At 51.1% G+C, this 21629-nt stretch overlaps 1 protein-coding gene across 1 annotated transcript in view; it reads right to left on the bottom strand.

Annotated features, from left to right (window-relative positions):
• Igsf21 (immunoglobin superfamily member 21) overlaps positions 1–21629 on the bottom strand; it is a 219335-nt gene that overhangs the window by 27950 nt on the left and 169756 nt on the right. Inside the window, exon 4 of the mRNA XM_057784390.1 lies at positions 8233–8351. Coding sequence (XP_057640373.1) covers positions 8233–8351 — 119 coding nt within the window. The remainder of the gene's footprint in view (positions 1–8232; positions 8352–21629) is intronic.

Here is a 21629-nt window from a genome sequence, read left to right as displayed (position 1 = left end):
TGGGAGCAAGTTGGATGTGTGACCATGACCACAAGGTTTCTTTGGAGAATGATGGGAACATTCTAGAACTGACTATGGTGGTGGCTGTGGGCCCTGGATGTAAATGGAACCCCCTACATGAATGGTTGTGTGGAGTCATTGCACAATAGAACCATTGCATGAAACGGTAAGGAGGGTGGGGGTGGGAGTGAGGGCCAGCCACAATGAGAGAGCTGTGCAGAACACTCTGGAAGACAAACGTGCCAGGTGCCACACACTGGCACCGCTTGTGGGTGCTCCAGGTGTGAAAAGCATTGCACTTTGGCCTGGGGGTCCAAAGGGTCACTCCACCTGCCGTCCTCATTGGAAGGGGAGAGTTCCTGAGAGGAGAATTGCTCACGCTTGCTCGTGACAGTGTCTCATGTTGCCCAGGCTGGCCTCCATCCCGCCATGTTATAGTTGTAGTCTATATAACACAGACTATAACTATATAGCTATAGGTGAGGGTGGCCTTGAACTCCTCGGACTCCTGAGTGCTAGGCAAACACTGTCCCCACTCCAGTTCCCCGAGAGGAGTCCACTTGACAACCCACCAAGGCCTGTTTGTCTGAGTTTCCACTGCTCCGTAAGCTGCGGATGGTGTGATGGTTTGCATAGGAATGCCCTCCATAGGTTCTAGATTTGAACACTTGGTCACCAGAGTGACCCTATTTAAAAGGATTAAGATGTGTGGTCTTGTTGGAGGAAGTGTGTCCCTGGGAGTGGGCTTTAAGGTTTCAATAGTCCAAGCCAGGCCCAACGGCTCTCTCTTCCTGCTGTCTGTGGATCCAGATATAGAACTCTAAACTACTTCTCCAGCACCATGTCTGCCTGCACAGGGTCATGCTCCCCTGCCAGGATGACAATGGACTAAACCTCTGAACTATAGCCAGCCCCAGTTAAACGCTTCGCTTTGTAAGAATTGCTGTGGTCATGATGTCTCTTCACTGCAATAGAATGCCGACTAAGACAGATGGTTAGTTATGGCATAGGGTAAGTCTTTGCTTCCCACCCCTACCCCATTTTCTGGCTGGGGAACCCAGGCAAGCAACACCACCCTTCTGTTTCCCTCTGTCGGAGGGAAAGTGGCAGGATTGCCTCTTTGCTTGAGTGTCCTGAGGAGAACACACAAAGAGCGGAGCTTGGTGTGTGAGGGCTTGCACAATGGCGGGTGATCGTGTCACTGGGAACACAGAGCAGTGGCTTCCCAGCTGCAGCCTCCTCCCTCTGTGCTCTGTTACAGTCATGGCTTAAAACTGTTTCCCCAAACATATGGTGAAGTCTTAAGCCTCAGTCCCTGAGAGTGTGACCTTCTTGGTGTAATTAGGTTGAGGTGAGAATATCCTGAACCAGGGCGGGTCTTAATCTAATGACTGGTGGCCTCAGAAGGAGAAAGTGTAGGGACTGGGGATGTGGTTCCATAAGTAGAGTGCTTGCACAGCGTGTGCAAAGCCCTGGGTTAGATCCCCAGCATGTGGTGGCACACACCTGTAAACACACGCTATCTGGGGCAGACACAGGAGTATCAGAAGTTCAATGCCATTCTTGGTTCCAAGCCGGCCTGAGCTACATGAGACCCAGTCTTAAAATAAACTCTAATAAAATAAAATCAGAAAGAAAGAAAGAAAGAAAGGAAGGAAGGAAGGAAGAAAGAAAGAAAGAAAGAAAGAAAGAAAGAAAGAAAGAAAGAAAGAAAGAAAGAAAGAAAAGTAGACAGGGCGGCACAATCTTGTGGAAAGAGATACCACGTGGCACAGAGACCGAGTCTCATGAAGGAGGACTGGGTCACGGAGCAGAGCCGTGAAGGCCTGACAGTCACCAGCGGTCAGTCACTGTGACCATAGTCTACCAGTTCATGGTCACAAGCTCCAGGCAGGCCTGGGAAATGAGCATGCTTTTGAAGGGTCACGTGGGGATCTCAAGCTGTGTCGTCCCTGTTGGAAGGCAGGTCACAGGGTGAGGACTCTGCCTTGTTTTCCACTGGACTCCTCACCTGGAACAGGGTTGGGGCTGGAAGCTGCTGAGAAAGGGGCTCCTGAGTGCCCATCATACCTTCTCCAAATGCCATCTTCTCCAAGGGGCCCTGTTCAAAACAACCCTACCCCTCTCTGCTGGTCCCTGACCCCTATGCCACATTTTTGGGCACACACAGGCTCAGAGCCCACCTTCTGGTCTGCACCTGAAGTCCATGGCACTTTAGTCTGTCTTCTTCCAGTGCACAGGATGGTACCTAGAAAGCATCACAGACTGGCCTTGCCATATGACACTGTCATCTACAAATTGCAAAATCTATCTCACAAGGCTTCCAGTAGGTTCCAGGTTTTGGTGGACCACATCCATAACTATCCAGAGTCACACACCCTGCCTGTGGGCTGAGGGTTGGACATGCTTGCTAACTGCTCAATAAACACTTGCCAGATGAAGATTAGACACGAGAGTGACCTGAGGCAGGAAAGGAAGTCTGATGTGGGAGTGATTTCTTTCTAATCTGTTGCTTTCATTGGTTAATTAATAAAGAAACTGCCTAGGCCCATTTGATAAGCCAACCCTTAGGTGGGTAAAAAAAACAGAACAGAATGCTGGGAGAAAGAAGCAGATTCAGTGAGTCGCCATGATTCTCCCACTCCAGACAGACGCAGGGTAAGATCTTTCCTGGTAAGCCAGTTCGTGGTGCTACACAAAATATTAAAAATGGGTTAGATCAATATGTAAGAGCTAGCCAATAAGAGGCTAAAACTAATGGGCCAGACAGTGTTTTAAAAAATACACTTTCCGTGTAATTATTTTGGGTAAAGCTAGCTGGGTGGCGGGATACAGCCCCGCCACTCTTATTACAACAGAAGTCACTGTCTGATCTATTTGGACAAAAAAGACCTTCTGGGCTCAGTTGGTAGAGTGTTTGCAGAGAAGCCCTGGGTTCTGTTCCCAGCACCTCATGCAACCTGGCATAGTACATGCCTATAATCCCAGCCCTTGGGACATGGAAGCAGGAATATTAGAAGTTCAAGAGGGAGGCTGGAAAGATGACTCAATGGTTAAGAGCACTGGTTTCTCTTGCAGAGGACCTACGTTCAAGTCCCAGCACCCACATGATAGTGAGCAACCATCTGCAACTCCAGTTCTAGGGGATCTGGCGCCCTCTTCTGGCTTCTGAAGATAATGCGTGTACATGCTTCACAGACAAAACACACAACATAAAATAAAAATGTATACATTTCCTTAAAAGAGGTCAAGGTCATTGCTGGATACACACTGAGTTTGAGGATAGCCTGAGCTACATGAGATCCTGTTTTTAAAATAAGACATTATGTATTATTAACTATTAAATACTATTTTTTGGAAAGGAAGTTGAATGACATATCAGAAGTAGATACTAACTTAACTGGAGTTCGTCTCCAGGACTTCAAGTCCAGTGCACTGCTAGGAATGGTTGAGAGGAAACGGTTGTTCTGGGCAGTGGAGGGGAGGAGTGAGGGAATAGGAATGGAGGCAGTGTGGATGTTTGCTCTCCTCCTCCAAACTGCTATGCTGTAGAATAATCCTTCTGTACACCGTGAATATATATTACTCTCATTGGTTAATAAAATACCGATTGGCCAGAAGCCAGGCAGGAAGTATGGGTGGAACAGCCAAGCAGAATGCTAGGAGGAAGAAGGGCGGAGGCAGTGAAGTCGCAGATCCAGAGGGAGCAAGATGTACTGGAGGACAGGTAAAGCCCTGAGCCATGTGGCAATACATAGATTAACAGAAATGGGTTAATTTAAGTTGTAAGAGCTAGTTAGTAATAAGCCTGAGCTATCTACCAAGCATTTATAATTAAGCCTCTCTGTGGTTACTTAGGACTGGCAGCTGGGAAAGAAAACTCCACCTACACCCCTACATCCTCACCTGGGTACCACAACCACACCTGACTATAGGAGAGTCCAGTGCCAGATGCTCCAACCTGGCCTCTGTGAGTGAGGCCTCTGTCCTACACCCTAGGATGATGGGTATTTGGGTTACAAACAACCTACGACAAAGGTAAGGGGTGTTCCCTTGGGAGTATGAATGGAGTTAAAACTGCTGGGTGTGAACAATGCAGGCCAGATAGGACCTCTTAGCCCCAGGCTCTGTCACTCACAGGGCAGGTCTCTTAACTCTCAGAGCCTTTGCTTCCTGCCCTGTAAAACAAGGACAACCATGTCAATAAGAGCCCTTGGAGGGTCATGTGGCAAGCTTTGGTGTGTGCACTAAGCTGGGACCAGCATAGGCAAGATGCTATGACCTGAGGTGGCACCCTGGCCACCCAGGAGGAAGACTTCAGCCTTGACAGGGGCGAAGAGGCCAGTCCTCATTATGTTTAATTGCTTGTAACGCCAGCCCCTTAACATGCTCACCCCCGTGACCTGCACCTCCAGGAGGAAGCTTTACCATCCTCCTGTGACTCTGTGCAAGCCACATATTCCCAGAGCCCAGCACGCAGCTTTCAAATTGGCTCACGATTTGTCGGCGGCTTGGATAAAAACATTTTAATGGCTGTGTGCAGCACACACCCTGAGTGTCGCTCACGGGCCTCCCGAATGTCTTTTCCTTCCACATAGCAGGATATGATAGGCGTGAAATTACAGCCACTCTTTCAGTTTTATCTCCACCCAGAGGCCTCTGTGAGAAGCTGTGGCCGACTGACAGCGTGCAATGACTTTGATGGAGGCAGCCTGGGTCCTGTCCACAGTCTCGGCTCCTCTCCTCACTATCCTGGGAGGCTCTCTGTACTCCTAGATCTGGGGTTCCACCCCGCCTCACTGTTAGCTGTCACACCCTCGTGGCACAAAGGGGACCTGGACATTGAATGGTCTCTACTCACTTGGAGGGTCTCTGAGACACTGAGAAAGGATCCAGGAAGGGTCACAGATAAGTCTAGATTGTGAGGGCCTGTGATTTTGGAAACTGACCTTGGCACAGACATATTTGAAGAAAGTTGTGGAGTTGGGGGAAGCATAATTAAAAACAAACAAAAAAGCAACAAACAAACAAAAAGCCTTTCAGGGCTGGGGAGATGGCTAACAGGTTAAAGAGCTTCTATTGCAAGCATGAGAACTGGAGTTCAAATTCCCCAAATCCACGTAAATGCTGGGTAGTTGTGGTGGCCCACCTGGAATTCTCCAGAACAAGCTGGAGAGACAGACTGGTAATAGCAGCAAGCTCTGGGTTTGATTGAGAGACCCTACCTCCACGAATAGTGTAGAAGGGCAAATGACTCTCGGTATCACGTGCAAATGCGCCTACATACATGCACTCATCACACGAGCAAACACGTACACACAAACATGGAAAAATAGAACTTAAATCTCTTTGAGCTGGATAGGAGTGCTCATTCTGTGGCCACTCCCCTGTGGGAATGCTGGGGCTTAGCCTTGACCCAGCCTTGGTGTCTGGGTGTCTGTGTTTTTCTTATCAAATAACTTTTGTCAGGACAACAAAGCTTGTTATACTCTGGCAATCAATGAGAGCACAAAGGCAATGGTTAAAAGAACCTGCTGTGAAAACGTGGACTGTAGTTCGAATCCCAGCATCCCTGTATGAGCTGGATATGCTCTGAGTGTGCCCAACACAGAGGCAGAGAAAGGAGGACTGTTGGGGTTTGCTAGCTGCCAGTCTAGCTGCAAACTCAAGCTTCCGGTCCATGGAAGGAGCCACTGGGCCAATAGTTATAGAAGACACCTGATACCTTCCTCTGGGCTCTGTATACACGCATGGGCAAGGACACTCAACACACCTATCATCATACCCCCCCTCCAATTTTGATTGACAGTTGCTGAGTCACTGGGTGCAGACTCCACAGAAAGGAAGGCATGATCATAGTGACCTCATGGGTGGGGGCATGCAATGCCACTGAAGGGAAGACTTCTGCAGGTGGCATGAACAGCGGGTGGCTGCTGCCCTTCTCAAGGCTGCCACCGCTCCTGGCTCCTTCTCCAGGTGAGGTGCAGAGACAGGTGGGCTCTAGATAGGAGGCCCTGGGAAGCCAGAAAGGCAAAACACTCCCACTGTCCCTGCCACTCCCAGAAGCACTCCAGGCTTCCAGAACTTTCACTCCTCGGATGACTCATAAACACCATGGTCTACGAGAGAGGCATCTACAAAATATTCCTTAAAAGTTCAGCTGTGTAGCTCAGTGGGTGGCAATCTTGAAACTCTGGGTTCAGTCTCAGCACTGGGGAGGCAGAAGCAGGAAGCTGATGAGTTCAAGGTCACCCTTGGCTAGGTAGAAAGCTAGAGGCCAGCCCAGGCTATGTAAAATCCTGTCTTGAAAACAAAAACAAACAAACAAAATGGGGTTCATGATAGTCTTTCCTGCCTGGTTAGTTGTGAGGATGGAGAGACATGGGTTCGTGGGTATGTGTGAGCACCTGGCTAAGCGCCTAGTGGCCGCAGAGGGACTTGGCCTCCTCTGAGTCCCTCCGTCCTAATTAACACATCCTCCTTCCCATGTCCTCTTTGCCCATTGCCCTCTTCTACTTTCCTGCCAGCATCTGTCACAGTCACCTGCCATTGTATTGCTTCATCTGCGCCTGTGTCTGAGGCCTGGCTCACACCCTGCACTGCAAACGGCACCAAGGACCGGAACGTAGGTTCTGTTCAAAATTTGTCCCTGTGTCTGTGCCCAGAGCAGGTGGTCTGGATGCTCCATGAACATTTGATGAGTAAATAGTGGGACCTGTCTCTCTCATTGGCCTGGGAGCCCCTGGATGATGCAGGCTGAGCTGTGTTTCTTCCCTGGGGCGGCCAGAGCAGGGTTGTACACTGAGCATGCTCTGTCAGAGGAGCCAGCCAGTCTGCACAGCAATGCCACCTCTCCCCAAGCTACTGTGGTGGGATCAATGTTGCTCCAGAGGTCTGGCCTTTGGAGGTTTTCAATTTCCCTAGATCGAGGACTTTCCACAGGGCCTTTGTGTTCTCATTGATTGCCAGAGTATAACAGGCTGTGTTGCCCTGACAAATATTATTTGATAAGAAAAACAGAGACACAGAGACTGGGTCAAGGCCAAGCCCCAGCATTCCCACAGGGGAGTGGCCACAGAATGGCGGTTCCTCTGGCAAGAGCAACGTGCTGGTGGGACTTCCGGAGATCACTCACAGCAAGGACTTGCATTTCCAATGGGAAAACTAAGCCTGGGTGAGGGTTGATCCAGCCAATGTCACATCAACTGCACACAGATACTAGTATTCCGTCCCCTGTCACGGCTGCACAAATTAAGGCACAGAGCCAGGGTGAGAACCCAGGAGCCCCATACTCAGCCCAGAATGTTTTCTGACTTTCTGGCCTTTCTACACCCCCAGAAAATGATGGGGAAGTTCAACCAATCACATCTGGTTAGAGTGTGGCAGCCCGGAGCCCAAGGTAGAAAAACCGAGGTAGGTAGGTGCGTGCGCTCTCTATGCTGTGCTCGCAGGACCATTTTGGATTTTGGACTTCCCGCTCTGGTAGCGTGAGTCCCCCTCCCCCTTTTCAATTATTAAAAATATAACTGTTGTTCTTGAGCTGGTCTGGTTATTTATTGTACCAACCGAATACGACAACAAGAAAAGCCCTGGGAGGAGCACGGGGGAGGGTTCATATTACAGCTGAGGTGCTGGGTTCCTTCCTTTAAGGCTCCTGGGCAGTCATCACCTGTAGAAGACGCTCACAGAACATGCTACTCAGGGCTTCTACTGATACAATACGGCCTTGGCCTCCGCTGGGGAAAGCAGCTGCAATGGCCGCAGGCTCAGGGCCTCCCTACACTAGCCATGCCATGCCACAGGGCCGATAGCTGGATAGCTCAAGGGACAACATCCCTTGCCAACCTTCTATAAATGTGGCTCAGGGGCTGTGGTAGCCTGCTGTCTCTGGACAGCAGTCAGGCTTCCCTCGGTGACTCCTTTAGTCCAATCCACAAGCAGTCTGTCACACGGTGAATACAGGAGGATCAGGGACAAGGCACAGGTCCTTACAGCTTGGGGCTGGGAAGAGAATGGGTCCCTAGCACAGGCTGTTGGGACCAGGTTCCACAGTCACAGCCTTGCCACAGTCTGACCTTTTCCTCCTCCCAGCCAAAGACAGTAGACGGGAGAGGGCCTATACACAAACCACAGGGATTTGACAAAGGGTCCCAGGACAGTTCCTGTGAGCCTGCAAGTATGTGCATGCACACGCCCACGTCCACGCCCCTCCTTCCCAAGTCACTGACTCACCCATGACATTGAGGAAGATGTTGCCTGAGGCAAGGACCACTTTCTCCCTGGTGGCTCTGTCGTAGATACCCACGTGGCATTCATAGGGACCGTTGTCTGAGATCCGGACCTCAGGCAGCCTGCGGGGGAGCAGATGAAAGGGTTAGGCTTGTATTACAAGGGTGAGCAGGCAGTGTTCCAGGAGGCCAACCTCCGTGCACAGTTATTTGGGCTCCACTCATCCACTCGGTGAAGACTTTACACACCTGTGATCTGGGCTGGGAGGACGGGCGGCATTTATGCAGCACCCATGGTATATAGGCTCTGTGTCCGGTGCTGCAAAGGGGGACAGTGAGTGCTATGTTTGCCCTGAGCTAAATCTGTGCCCAAGAGCAGCTGCTGGGCTGGTCATGTGACACTCTTAGGATGCCCTGTGGATGATGCTGGTTTCGAGGGTGGCTACCAGCATGAGGCCTGACCCCACTCGTTCCTCACAACCACCATTATCTTAGTTACTGTTCTATTGCTGTGAAGAGATCCCGTGACCAAGGTAACTTCTAGAAGGAAGCATTTTATTAGGGGCTGGCGTATTGTTTCAGAGGGTGAGTCCATGATCATCACGGTGCTGAAACAGTAGCTGAACTGAAGGGAGGGGGCACAGAGAGAATCTGGGCCTGGCATAGGCTTTTGAAACCTCAGAGCCCACTGTAGTGACACACCTCCTCCAAGACCACGACCTCCTAATCCTTCCCAAACTGTTCCACCAGCAACCGTTCCCATGTAACCTGTCACAGCCACAATGCAGGGGTTGATCACTACATTCCATGAACAGACAAACCATGGCAGGAGACGGTCATGGTTACCTCATCCTGTACAGCTGTCACTGTGAGACCTTGGCGTCCTGCCTTCATACTGCCATGGACACCATATGCCCAGTTCCAAGGACACCAAAAGAAGCACAATTATGTTCCTGTCTCCAAGGAATCCTTCCCCTCATAGACAGGGACAGAGGGACAGAGGACAACTGACCAGTGCTCCACACTCAGGCTGCAATACGTGTGCTCAGCAGAGGGTAGGTGGACTGAGGGCCATTGCTCTGCCTCCAAGGTCCCCAGATCTATGGTATGGTGTGGGCAACTTCCTTCTTGCCTTTTCATTGGAAAGGCTCAAGAGCAAATAGCTCAGGCTTTGTTCCCCATTGAAGTTGGTCTTGGGGCTGGGGAGATAGCCTGGACCTTTTACAGAGGACCTGAGTTTGGTTCTTAGCCTCCACATTGGATGATTCATAACAATCTATAACTCCAGCTCCAGGGGAATCTAATTTGACATCTCTGTCCCCTCATGTACACACCCACCCCCAAGACACAGAAACACATAGGTAAATTAAAACACACACATACAAATACACACACGCATGCACACACACACAAATACACAAACATGTACACGTGTGCACACACACACACACACATACATACCCTTGGGTGTTGGGAGAGATGGATCAATGGTTAGAAGCATCTGTTGTTCTTGCAGAGGACCCAGGTTCTGTTCCCAGCATAACTAACTGTAACTTCAGTTCCAGGGGATCTGACTCCCTCTTATGGCCACTACAGGTACTGCACACACATGGGGTACATACATATATGCAGGCAAAACACTCATACACATACAATTAAAAAACGAATCTAAAAAAAGTCTCAAAGCTGATTTTTCACTGTACAGACAGTTGAAGAGAATCTGTCAACTAATCAATGTGCCAGGGTTCCAATAAAACTTTATTTGTGATTATCGAGCTTTCTGCCGCTCAGAATGTTCATGTCACAGAATATACTGATACTTTTCTTTTTCTCCTCCAACCGTTTAAAAACCGTTAAAACATTCTCAGTTCACAAGCTGTGGCTAAACAGACTGGAGTCTGATGACTCCTGTTCTAGATCTTTCTACAGGGTCAGGTCATTCTAGAATGAATTGGTATGCCATTCTTTCTCCTGGGGTATGATCATAATCCAGGCACTCCTTTCTGCTATCTAGGCTGCAAAGAACCGAGTTCAAATGATGCTTCCCCCTGTGTGGAATCCACGGAACTTTGGGGAAGCCATACCTTTGAGCACCCACTTTCTTATAAAAAAAAAAAAATGGAGATGACACATCCCAGAACTGAGTGAAGACAGACTTTGAGAAATACTTGCTAGCGCTGCACACACCTGTCCAGAGGCCATGGGTGACCCTCACCCTGTGATGCCCCCAGAGGAGAGAATTCCTGCCAAGGAGTATCCGGGAACTTTGGCCAGCAGAAGCCTCAACTTGGTACTACACTGGGCAAATTCAGATCTCCTCACATCCCAACCTATACTGGCCTCTTCCTGAGCACTCTGTGTTGGTGTTGATGTTTGCGTTTTCAGAGCAAGGAGAAAACCAGGGGAGACACCCACATTTGTTCATGGTCCTCCATCACCTAACCAGCCTAGCCCTCCTGCGGAGGCCCGTGGTGGGGAGGGGAGCGGAGAGGCCATTATCAGTTCAAGGCTCTTCCCAGGCGGCTCCTGAACTGGGAGGCCCCTTCCGAGCAATCCTTCCTCCCCCTCTGCCTGCTCTGAGTTCCTCTTTCTTCTTGTGCTGAGCAGTTTAACCTCGGGTTCCAGCCTGTCTCAGCTTCTTTTGCTTATGAGTCACTTCTATGCCCCCCCCATGCCACTCCCCCCACCTGGGCTCCCAGCCTCTTCCTAGGCTGTTGTCACTTTGAGCTGAGCCAGCTCCTCTAGGGGCCCCTCCCTCGCCCAGCGCCCAGCACTCATTAGCATAAACAACACCCTCATTTCCATAGACTCCACAGAGGTTGCCATCTGGTCTCCTCACTGTCAGGAGGGACTGAAGTGTGGGGAGCGCCCTTTCCGTGGGCGGGAGGAGTGGGGGGGGATGATGCCGCCCCCGCCCCTTCCACTCCTCCTCTCAGAAGGAAGTGCCTTGATGGTGGGAACAGCAGGGAACCTGTCTCCCCTGGGAATAATTTCCTTTGTAGTGCAGCTAGATTGAGAACAGAGAGGTACTCGCTGTGCCTGGGAGCTGAGTGACAACCACCTTAAGTGACATGTTTCGGCTATCCTCGCAGGTGTCTGTTATGCAGCCGACCTGCTTAAGTGACTTTCGAGGGAGACAGGTGCAGGGGGTGTGTAAAGAAACGGGCTCAAGGGATGGGCTCCCGGGTGACGTCACCAGATAGTAGGGGCATGGCGGAGGCGTGCAGGTGACCACCCCGTGGGTGGCTATGCAGATGTGTTTATGGGACCCCAGCAGTGGGGACGTGTTTGGAAGCCGCTCCACTGATGACATGCTCAAGTAACGGTGACACAAGCCATATGTTTGGGTGATGTGTGGGTGACACCTCGCAGGTGGTGTGGGAGACAGCTCAGTGGACACGTGGTGCACGGTGCTTTTAAAGAAAAGACAGCTTCCCATCTGGGTCTGTTCCTACAGCTCCACTCAGTGCTCCTCGCTGGGCTCCAGGGTTTCTGCCTGGCCTGGCTGGACCGTTAGCCAAGAGCATTCACTGGGCACAAGCGTGACAGTTTTCGTCCCACACCCAAGCAGTGAGTGGACAGGCCCTGGGCGTCCACCTCTTCTCGAGTCCTGATCTGCACTGTTTCCCCTTCTCCACTCTGTCCCCGCCCCGTTCTCTCCTGCAGCCAGGCTCAGGATTTAAGTGGGGCTTCTCTGTACCTTTTAAAGCCCCTTCCTTGCAGAATCCAGACCAAGTACTCCCCTCTAAACCTCTCTGAAAACTGCTTTCAGCCTTTGGAAGAAAATGGCCAGGAACTTCCCACAGAGCCTCCTCAGCTACCACAGCCCCACTACCTCCTCTCCCTTCGGTCACAGCTCCTCTGTTCTCGTTCTTTCTTCCTGCATACACCTTGTTCCTGCTTTATAAGATAACATTTTTACTTGGGATAATCTTAAATCATGGGAAAGTAGCCAAGATAAGAGAGTCCCCGGACACCCCACGCTACCTTTCTCCTATCTCAGCTACCATCTGAATCCAGACGCAGCCTCCTCATCCCCAGGCTCGGCCTGGCTCTCATCTCCGATCCGAAGCTTTGCTCCACACCTAACCGCCTCGTCTCCTTCATCAAACCCTGAGATCTTGCTTCCACCGTTGTCCTCGGAAAGTGGATTAAGTGGCCCAGAGCCCACCCCGCCCCCAGCCCTGAGCCGCATTGATCCGGAAGGCTGGGTAGAAGGTCTTCGCAGGTAGCAGGGGGCCGAGGGGGTGGGGAGGAGGCCGCTCTCATCGGTGATGGCCTGAGATCAGATCGATAAACTATTAATAACCGCGGCGTTTGTGTGCAGATAGGGGCAATGCAGTTTAGCGGCTGGAGTTTACCAACACTGACGGCGTCTCTGAAGGGCGAGTAATTGTGTTTGTGAAAAGCTGGGAACAGGGGGAGCACAAGTGTTGCCTTTGCTTGCTGGTCTGAGCCTCATCCTGGGGAGGATGAGGGCTGAACACCGCAGCTTCTGCTGCATGGAGTGGGGCAGGGGCAGGCACCGAGGGCCACATCTGCACACAGACTTAGACCTACTGTGTGACCTGCATCTAGACCTACTGTGTGACCCGCATCTAGACCTACCGTATGTCCTGGTACCTCAGTCTATTGTGTGCTCTGATATTTGGATAAGCTGTGCACCTCAGCATCCAGGCCTACTATGTGGCCTGGACTCTAGACCTACTGTCTGCCCTGATCTATGCCTATGGTGTCTAGACCAACTACGTGCTCTAGCATTTAGACCTACTGTGTGCCTCTCAAGGCTGAGCTTTGTGGTGGTGTGGATATATTCACCAGTTACTCTATCCGTACTCCTAGAGTCTCCCTCTTTCCAGTGCCTGTTGAATCAATATGCGACCCCCAGCTCAGTCTCAGCTCCGATCTGGACCTCCGAGGAGAGCATGTGACTTCTGTCAGGCTCAGGGCACCACCCAGGGCTGGTACATCATGAGTGTCCAGTGACATAGATCCTAGAGGCAGGTAGAGTTCCTGAGCCGCCTCTGCCAGGCAGGCTGCCCTGACTGCTCATCCTCTGTGTGGACAGACCCAGCTCCCTCCCCTCTGTGTCTGCCTGCAGCCACCATCCACCCTCCTCCCTTCCTAGCCCAGGGGGCCTTTCTAAAAGCTTCTTGCCTTCTATCTAAGTGCTCCTAAGTATTTGGGAGGCACACGCCAGTGAAAGCAACTGTTAAAAGGCCAGAGTCTCTGGTGAACCTGGTCAGCTTGTGGTGTTGGTGGAAGCTGTTTCCCCACCCCCCAAGACCTCACTTTTCCCATCTGATGATTGGGTGTGACAGCAATGGGTGGGCTTTTAGCCCCAGAAGTGCTGATCTGTGCAGATTCACAGGGAGGGTTCTCAATGAGCATTTCCCCAACTCACCGACTCCTACATCAGGGCTATGATCTCCCACTGCACAGACGAGGAAACTGAGGCACACAGGCATGATGTGGCATGATGCTAGTCACAAGGTGAGCAGGGAGATGCCCTGGTGTGAACCCAAGCCAGAGGTGGCAGATGGGGGGCGGCCACATGCACTCCCTGCCCCTCCTCACTCTGCCCTTGCACTTCACAGCTTCCTGAGCTGAGCTCCTCCTGAGTGATTTGGCCTCTGCTGCCTCTGTGTGTTTCTATTCTGAGCCTGCCACCTCCCCAGGTAACAAGAGCCATATGCTTCCTCCCTGCTGGAAGGAGAAGGATGGCTTTTTGTTTCCCTAAATTCTCTATTCTAAGCTTTCAGGGAATCCGGGGTATCTCCCATGCACTTTGTCAAGTCCCGGAAGGCCTTTAGCCTCTCTGCTCGCCTTGCCAATCTTGGCACAGAGAAGAGCCTCAGACTCTCATAGAACAGGTAGCGGACTTAGGAGCCAGACCAGGCAAAGGAAGGCCAAGTGTGCGGCCTCCTTCTGCCTTGCTGGGGAACCAGGAGAGCCAGCGATTAATCTTTACAAAGACTCCGAGAAGGAGCACACAAATGCACACAGAACTGAACCAGGCAAGTTCTAAGCGCTTGCCCTCCTGCTTTCTCCTATGCCATTAATTGATTAAATTTTAAGACAAATTATTAAGCCACCGCCTCACACTGTTTTCAATGCTTAGTCTATAGCCAGGAGCCAGACAGAGATGCATGCTTGAATGGAGACACTGGGAACTTGTTTTGCTGTCTTGTCTGCATGCACACCTCCCTCCTCAGAAGAATTGAGCTGGACAGTAATGAACCAGCCTCAGGAACAAGGTCATCATTTAAAAAAAAGGTCAGCCCCACCTTGTGGCCTCTGGGGCTTTTGCGAGGCTCTAGGTGAGTTAGCATTGCTCTGCACATCTCCCAGAAGCCTCACCATTCTGCCAGGCTTTTCTATGCTTTGAATTTTGTTACATTATTATTCTTTATAATTAATTATGTGCATGTGTCTGTTCACAGGGGTGCAGGTGCCCAAGGAGGCTGGACGTGTCCGATGTCCCTAGCTGGAGCTACAGGTGGCTATGAGCCACCTTTTTGAACTTGGGTCCTCTGGAAGAGGAGCCTGTGCTCTTAACCCCTGAGCCTCCTCTCCAGTCCCCTATTTTACTAGCTACATTTTTGTTTCTCTGTATGTGCACATGTGTTTGTGTGTGCTCACATGTATGTGGGTGCACATGCACATGGGTGTGCGTGTATGCAGAGACCAGAGGTCAGCCTTAGCTACTGTTCCTCAGGAGTCAGACAACCTGAGTTTTGAGTCTGGGTCTCTCTCACTGGGACCTACCACTCTACAATCAAGAGAGGCTGGGCGGCCAGCGAGCTCCAGGGATCTGCCCGTCTCTGGCCTCTCATCGCTGGGATAGCAAGTGTGCATCACTGTGCCTGACTTCTTATATGGGTACTAGGGACCAGACTCAGGTCCTCATGAGCTCACAGAAAGTGCTTCACCAACTGAGCCACACCCCCCCCCCCCCCCAGTGCTTGCTGGTTTTAAGTTTTGTCCTGAGATTTACTGAAGTGCAACGGATGAACTTCAGTGTTGGTGTATTTAAACTTGACAGACGTCACAGGTTCCCAGCGTATAGAAACTATGGCTACCATCAGCATAGTGACCCCACGCATTGCCCCCGAAGCTTCTTCACGCCTTATTGCAAGCCACTTTCCCATCCTTAGAAGACGGCAGATCCATCTGTCCCTGCGAAAGCCACTGCCCAGGATCTGATATAAAGTTGTCTTCCAACGCCTGCTGCCTTATATTGGCTTTCTGTCTTAGCTTTCTGCTTCTGCAACAAAACACCTGAGACAATCACCATAAGCGAAGGTGTGGTTTAGTTTAGCTCAGGTGTTCCAGAGATTTCAGCTCATAGGGTTTGGCTCTGATACTTTGGGGCCTATGACAGAATATTGCAGGTATCCCAGAGAAGACAAAGGAGGAGAAAGCAGGTCCCACTCTCCCCTGTAAGATACTCAAATACCACCCACCAGGCCCCACCTCTTAAAACTTCCACCACTGGGCTGGGAGATGTCTGTGGGTAAAAGTGCTTGCTGCCTTTGGTTCCCAGACCCACAAGAAGAGCATCTCTAAGCCCAGCACTCCCCAGGTGAGATGGGAAGTGGAGACAGGAGACAGGCCCCCAGAAGCCTGTGGGCCCACTAGCCTGGAGTGTGCTGCCCAGCAGCAGAGGCAAGAGTGACAATCCTTCGCTGTGGTGGAAGGAGAGAGCTGACTCCTGGAAGCTCTTCTTCAGCCTGCATACGTGGGCCGAGCCACATGCACTCATATGCTCCCCCCCACCTCTCTCTGTTGCTCTATCTCTGTCTTTGTCACCCTCTGCCTCACGTACATATACTAAAAATGATTCTTTTTAACTGGGAATAGCATCAAGCTGGGGGCAGAGCCTTTAACACACAACTTCCATGCCTCTATTATCTTGCCATACACTCCTGGGTGGCTCTGGTCACACCACTTCTTCCTGGTCATGGCTGAGTCACATCCTATACTGCGTGGCTCTGGCTATGAGCGTCACCCCACCGCCAGGCATCTCTATCTCTTTGCCCACTGCTCCAGGTTCTCGCCATTGGGAACGCAGCTGCAATACATCCTCGGATACCAGCTTCCATTTCTCCTGGGCCATCGCGGAAGGACAGCATGGCTGGTGTGCGGCTCACTTCAAAAGTCACGGCCTGACTTTTCTCTAAAGGGATCAGACAAGTTCCCCTCCCCGACCTCAGTGGCTTTCTGCCTTTATTTTTTTTATTTAAAACTTTCGTTACATTTATTTACCTATTGTATGTGTGTGGGTGTGTATGAGCATACATGTTGCATAGCACGGGTACATGGGTGTAGAGGTCAAAAGACAACCAGAAGGAGTCAGCTTCCTTCCACCACAAAGGGTCCTAGGAGTGGGAGGACTCAGGTTTGCAGGTCTGGCAGTAAGCACCTTTACCTGCTGAGCCAACTTCCTGACTCTCTTAGGTTTGATTTTTTTTTTAAGCGTATCACTTTGCACGAGTGAGCGAGTGTACACGATATGTGTTGTGTATGGGCATGTGTGGCACTCAGGGGACAACTCTGTGCAGGCATTTCTCTTCTATCAGGGATTGGACTCAGGCAAGCACCTTTACCTGCTGAGCCGGCCCGAGTTCTGCCTTTCTCCGTATGCTACTCAAGAGCCTTCGACCTTTTCTGGACATCTGATCTGCTCCCACATCTAAGGAACTGTTCTCAGGGAGCTTTCCACTCAAACTTCAAGCCCAGGTGGCAGCGGGTGTGTGGCATGGGCGGAAAGGCTCCTGGGCTGTGGGAGAACCCCAGTGTGCACTTACCATGCCCGAAGGCCCGGGTTTCTAGGGTACCAGCCAGACAAAACAAAACTTAGGAGAGTGGTAGAGAGATGTGGGTTTCTCTATGAGACTCAAGTGGGTTCCTCTGCCCTGCTCTGCTCTGCTCCCTTCTTTGCACAGGTAGGGTACGTTCAGGGACAGGCTTCTTCCCTCCCTCCATCTTGAGCCTCTCTTTCGTGCAGGACCTCTTTTTTCTGTTCTTCCTTCCCGCCAACCTCCCCCTGCCCATCCAGCCTGTCCCACCAGTACCCTGCTGCCATGGTGATCTCCTGAGCACGGGGATGCAACCCATCCCTTCCCACACATGCAGCCTCCTCCAGGCTTCCTTCTACACAGAAGGATCAAGCCCAGGCTAGCGCAAGCTCAGATCTGGCTCGGGCCCAAAAAGGAGGATGGAAGGAACAGATGGAGGGAAGAAAATGGCTTGTGGCCTCACATCCCTTGCCAAAAACCCAGCAATCGAATGAGAAGACTCTTCAGGACCAAACTTGTATAATGCACTCTATTTAAAAGGCATTTTGTAATTCAAACGTCTTCATTTATATACACAGCAGCTCGTTGTGGGCTAGGAGTGAAGATTCAGGTAGCAATGGGTCCTCTGAGGCCGAGCTTTAATGAAGAGATGAGAGCGCCTTTTCATTTGGACAGCATTGTTTGCATGGAAACAGAGCCTCTTAGGGGATGGGAAGAGTTCTTTCTTGCAAGTAGGTTAAACACACCCCCTGCAATCTTATGAGCCCAGAGCCTGCCAGGGCTCTGCCATCCCTCATCCCTGCTGGAAAGAGACCAAGTGTGAGGTCATGAAGTTTTTACAGCTCTTGAAATCACCAGGCTGCTTCCATTGGCTGCTCTGCCCTTACCCCAGCCCCCATGTCTCCCTCAAACACCTGCTCTCTCTTTCAGTTCAGGGTCATGCCCTCTGATGCTGATGCCCGCTCTGCCCGGCCAATGTGACTTGGTGAGGCAGAGCTAATAAAAAAAAAGTGGCTGTAAAGTCTCTGACAGCCTTGGCTGCTGTTGGGTATTTGCTAATAAGAGCTGCCCACTCCTTATAAGAAGAAAGGGGTGGAGTGAGGTTCTTGCCCTGCTTCTCATATTTGTACCTACCTGTGCAATTGGAAGAGTTAGATGGGGATTTGGGAGTAGTTCAAGGAAGGACCAGTGGTCCAGATGTGCAACTGCTCAGCCAGCCCCAGCTGTTCCCTGTTCTCAGCTGCCCTCCCAGCCTCTTACCTTCCTCTCAGAGGCAACCTCACTGTTGCTCCCAATGCCCCCGATGTGGGAGGAGACAGACTGGCTACTGGTGGGAGCATTAAACCCAAGGGAAATGATATCTGGGGACAGCAGGAAAAGATGATTGCAGTTTGGCTGGGAATGGAACTCCTCAGTGGAAGACCTCAGGAGGGTGCTGAATGCACGGTTTAACCTTAGGCAAGCACAGGAAAACCCCTCCCTTGGAGTTCTGCCAGATGAAGGTGGGGTGAAGGCTTCGCACAGGCCCTCAGCAGGAAGCAGAGGCTGCAGCTGGCCAGGAAACACACTCGGAGTCTCCTGTTCTTGGCTCTCCCTGCGATCTGGGCTTATCCATCTGTTGACGTTTGCCCACAAAAGAGTCCAGGTGGTTCCTACCCATGGGCTTCTCCAACCCCCAAACTGGAACCTAGAGCTTAGACGTGTGTGGATCCTAACGGGTACCAAGGGACAGGATTAGACGGCAGATGTCACAGCTCTGCAGGGGTCATCTCAATCACAGAGGCGGTCACAAAGTTAATCACATATACACCACAGCCTCCATCCTGCTCTCTGAACCCTTTCTGTTCCTATGCATCTCTGCAAGCTTCAGCACCTCCTGGCTTTCATGGCCCCTGGAGGTGGTTTTGCACTCCAGCCTATCCCAGAAGAAACAGACTCCAGACCCTGGCCAAGGGCAGCCTGTCTTGACTGACTTGACTACAGCCACCTGAGGTCAACTTCCACCACGGTGTGGGTATATATCCTTGAGCTACTTGGCAACAAAGAGGGAGGTCTAATTCTCAGAAGACAGGACAGAACAGTCTAGAATTAGAAATGAGCCCCTCCCCAACACGCAACACACCTCTGTGATGCACCTTGGTTTTTCTCCTTCAGAAAGCACTTTGCAAAGAGGTCCATGGGAGAAGGGTGGATTCGTGAGAGAGACATAGGGCAGAAGACAGACGGATGAAGAGGCTGTCCCAGGAATTGGGAAGATGCTTCAGTAGGCAAAGTGCTTGCCTTGCAAGAGCCTAAATTCTACCCCAGAACTCATGTGGGAAAAAAAGCCTTGATCAGATGGGGAACATTTGTAATCCCAACACTAGGGAGGTAGAGACAGGAGGATTACCCAGGGTTTGATGGCCAGTCTACACTAATGGATGAACTCTGGACCAATGAGACCCTCTCAAAACACAAGGTGAATGGCACTAAGGACCAACACTGAAGGAACAACACACATGGGCGTGCACACAGAGCCTGTCCCTTGAGCAAAGGCACCTGTCATATAGGCATGGCCTGTACGTAGTTTTGTCCCTTCCCTACCAGACCACCTAGTACATGGTCATACAACCAGGGTGACCCTCTAGTCCTGGGGGTCCCAGCCTTGCCCAGTTTCATCAAAAAGTCCTCAGGTCCAGCATGCCAGAATAACTAACTAGTCAGCTAATGTTTGACAGGCAGAAACACTAAGGAGAGGGACGTGGCTAACCTGAGGCCAGACACTGGTCAGCAGTGGACAGAGAGAGCCACAGGGCCCAGCAGATGAACACTCCCTGGAGGTGCCTGCGGAATGGTGATAGGATGTTGATGTCTGATAATGGCATCAGGAAGCCCTCCTACAGGGGTGGACATATAGTGGCACTCAGGGCCCCGTGGCAAGTGGTTGCTCTGAGTAGAGGTCTCCACGAGACAGGTGAACCTGTGTTCTCATATAAGCTGATGAGTTTGGGTCCACTTTGTCCCACAGCCCCTTCAGATAGGAAAAACATAGCTTGGCGCTATTGCTTGGGGATGGCAGGCCCCTCTCTCTAACTATTCCCCTGCAGGAGTGAAGGGAAGGCTCTCCTCTCAGCCACTAGAGGCTTTCTGAAACAAAGTAACAAGGAAGAAACAAAGTAACAAGGAAGAAACAAAGTAACAAGGAAGAAACAAAGTAACAAGGAAGAAACAAAGTAACAAGGAAGAAACAAAGACAATCGGCAACTATGAAGCTAGACTCAGTGGCACACACTGATAGTCTCAGCTGCTCAGGAGGCAGAGGCGGTAGGTTCTCGGGAATCCTGGAACCTGAAGCCTATGCCCTAAAATGAGACCCCCATCTCAGACAATCAACAAATAGATGGGACTGGGAAATGGTTCATTTGGTAAAGTATAAGGATTTGAGTTTGGTCCTTCGGAACCCACATAAACATATCTGGGGTTGGTGGGGGGCAGTGCATTTGCAATTCCGGGGCTGGAGAGATGGAAACAGATCCCTGGGACCAGGTTGAGAGTCCCTGTCAGTCCTGGTCAGTATTGAGGACGGACACCCGAGTCTGAGCTCTGGTATCATACCATAGGTATTCCACCTGAAGGTATGTCTACACACCCCTGAATACAAACACACACCAACAAATAGGGAACTAGAAAACAACTCGCTGGTTCTTGGGGACATCAAGAAAGGTGGCTGTCCAATGACCCAAGGAGGGTCAGGCGCTGTATACTTTTTTCATGGGGGACAGGAGACACGGGAGGTCCTGAAGGCAGTACTAATTTTTTTTTATTTTTCCGAGACAGGGTTTCTCTGTGTAGTCTTGGTTGTCCTGGAACTCACTGTGTAAACCAGGCTGGTCTCGAACTCACAGAGATCCGCCTGTCTCTGCCTCCCTAGTGCTGGGATTAAAGGCGTGCGCCACTACCGCCTGGCTCTCAGTAACTGGTTTTAAGGAAACTGGGGGGCTTGACAGAAGCCAGTCCTTCACAGATGATGCCTTTTGTTAGTGAGTGGGCCTTGGAGACAGGGGGTGACATGTGTGGATGTCTTCCTGCTGTATGAGTTTAGTTAATATGGCCTCAGGGAGCGGACAAAGACTATTGCTCTCTGTGCTGTTGGGTCTGATTTTTGGGCACACAGGAACAATGGAGCAAAATCTGCTGCGGCAATGGCCACACCCAGGTCAGACCAGACCTACATCCGGCCATGGCATTAATGAATACTTGGATTATGCCCCAATGTGAGTCCAGACTGGGCACAGGAAAGGTCTAGACTCAGGTGTTTGTAGTAGGCTATCCTGGGGGGCTTGAGCTGCTCCTGTTGGGTACTCAAAGCTTTATGACTGACTAGGATCAATTGGGCAGGGGCGGTCCTGGGCAAGTGTTCAGGCTTCAGACAAGCCTGCCTCCCTGGGGGCCTTGGTACCATTCCGTCACCGCCTCCTCTTTTCTCTCCTTTCCTGGCAGAGGCCGTGCAAGCGCCTTTCCCGGAGCCTTTAAAACCTACCAGTGCAATTTTCACCCTTTAGACCTGAGAAGGGTTTCTAGCTGCTCTGTGGGTACTGGCCCTGAAGGCATCTATCTAACC

Source organism: Chionomys nivalis, chromosome 11 (genome assembly GCF_950005125.1).
Source record: "Chionomys nivalis chromosome 11, mChiNiv1.1, whole genome shotgun sequence".
Classification (NCBI taxonomy): domain Eukaryota; kingdom Metazoa; phylum Chordata; class Mammalia; order Rodentia; family Cricetidae; genus Chionomys; species Chionomys nivalis.
Note: the sequence above shows the minus strand (reverse complement) of the source record. Positions and strands in the feature narration are given on the sequence as shown.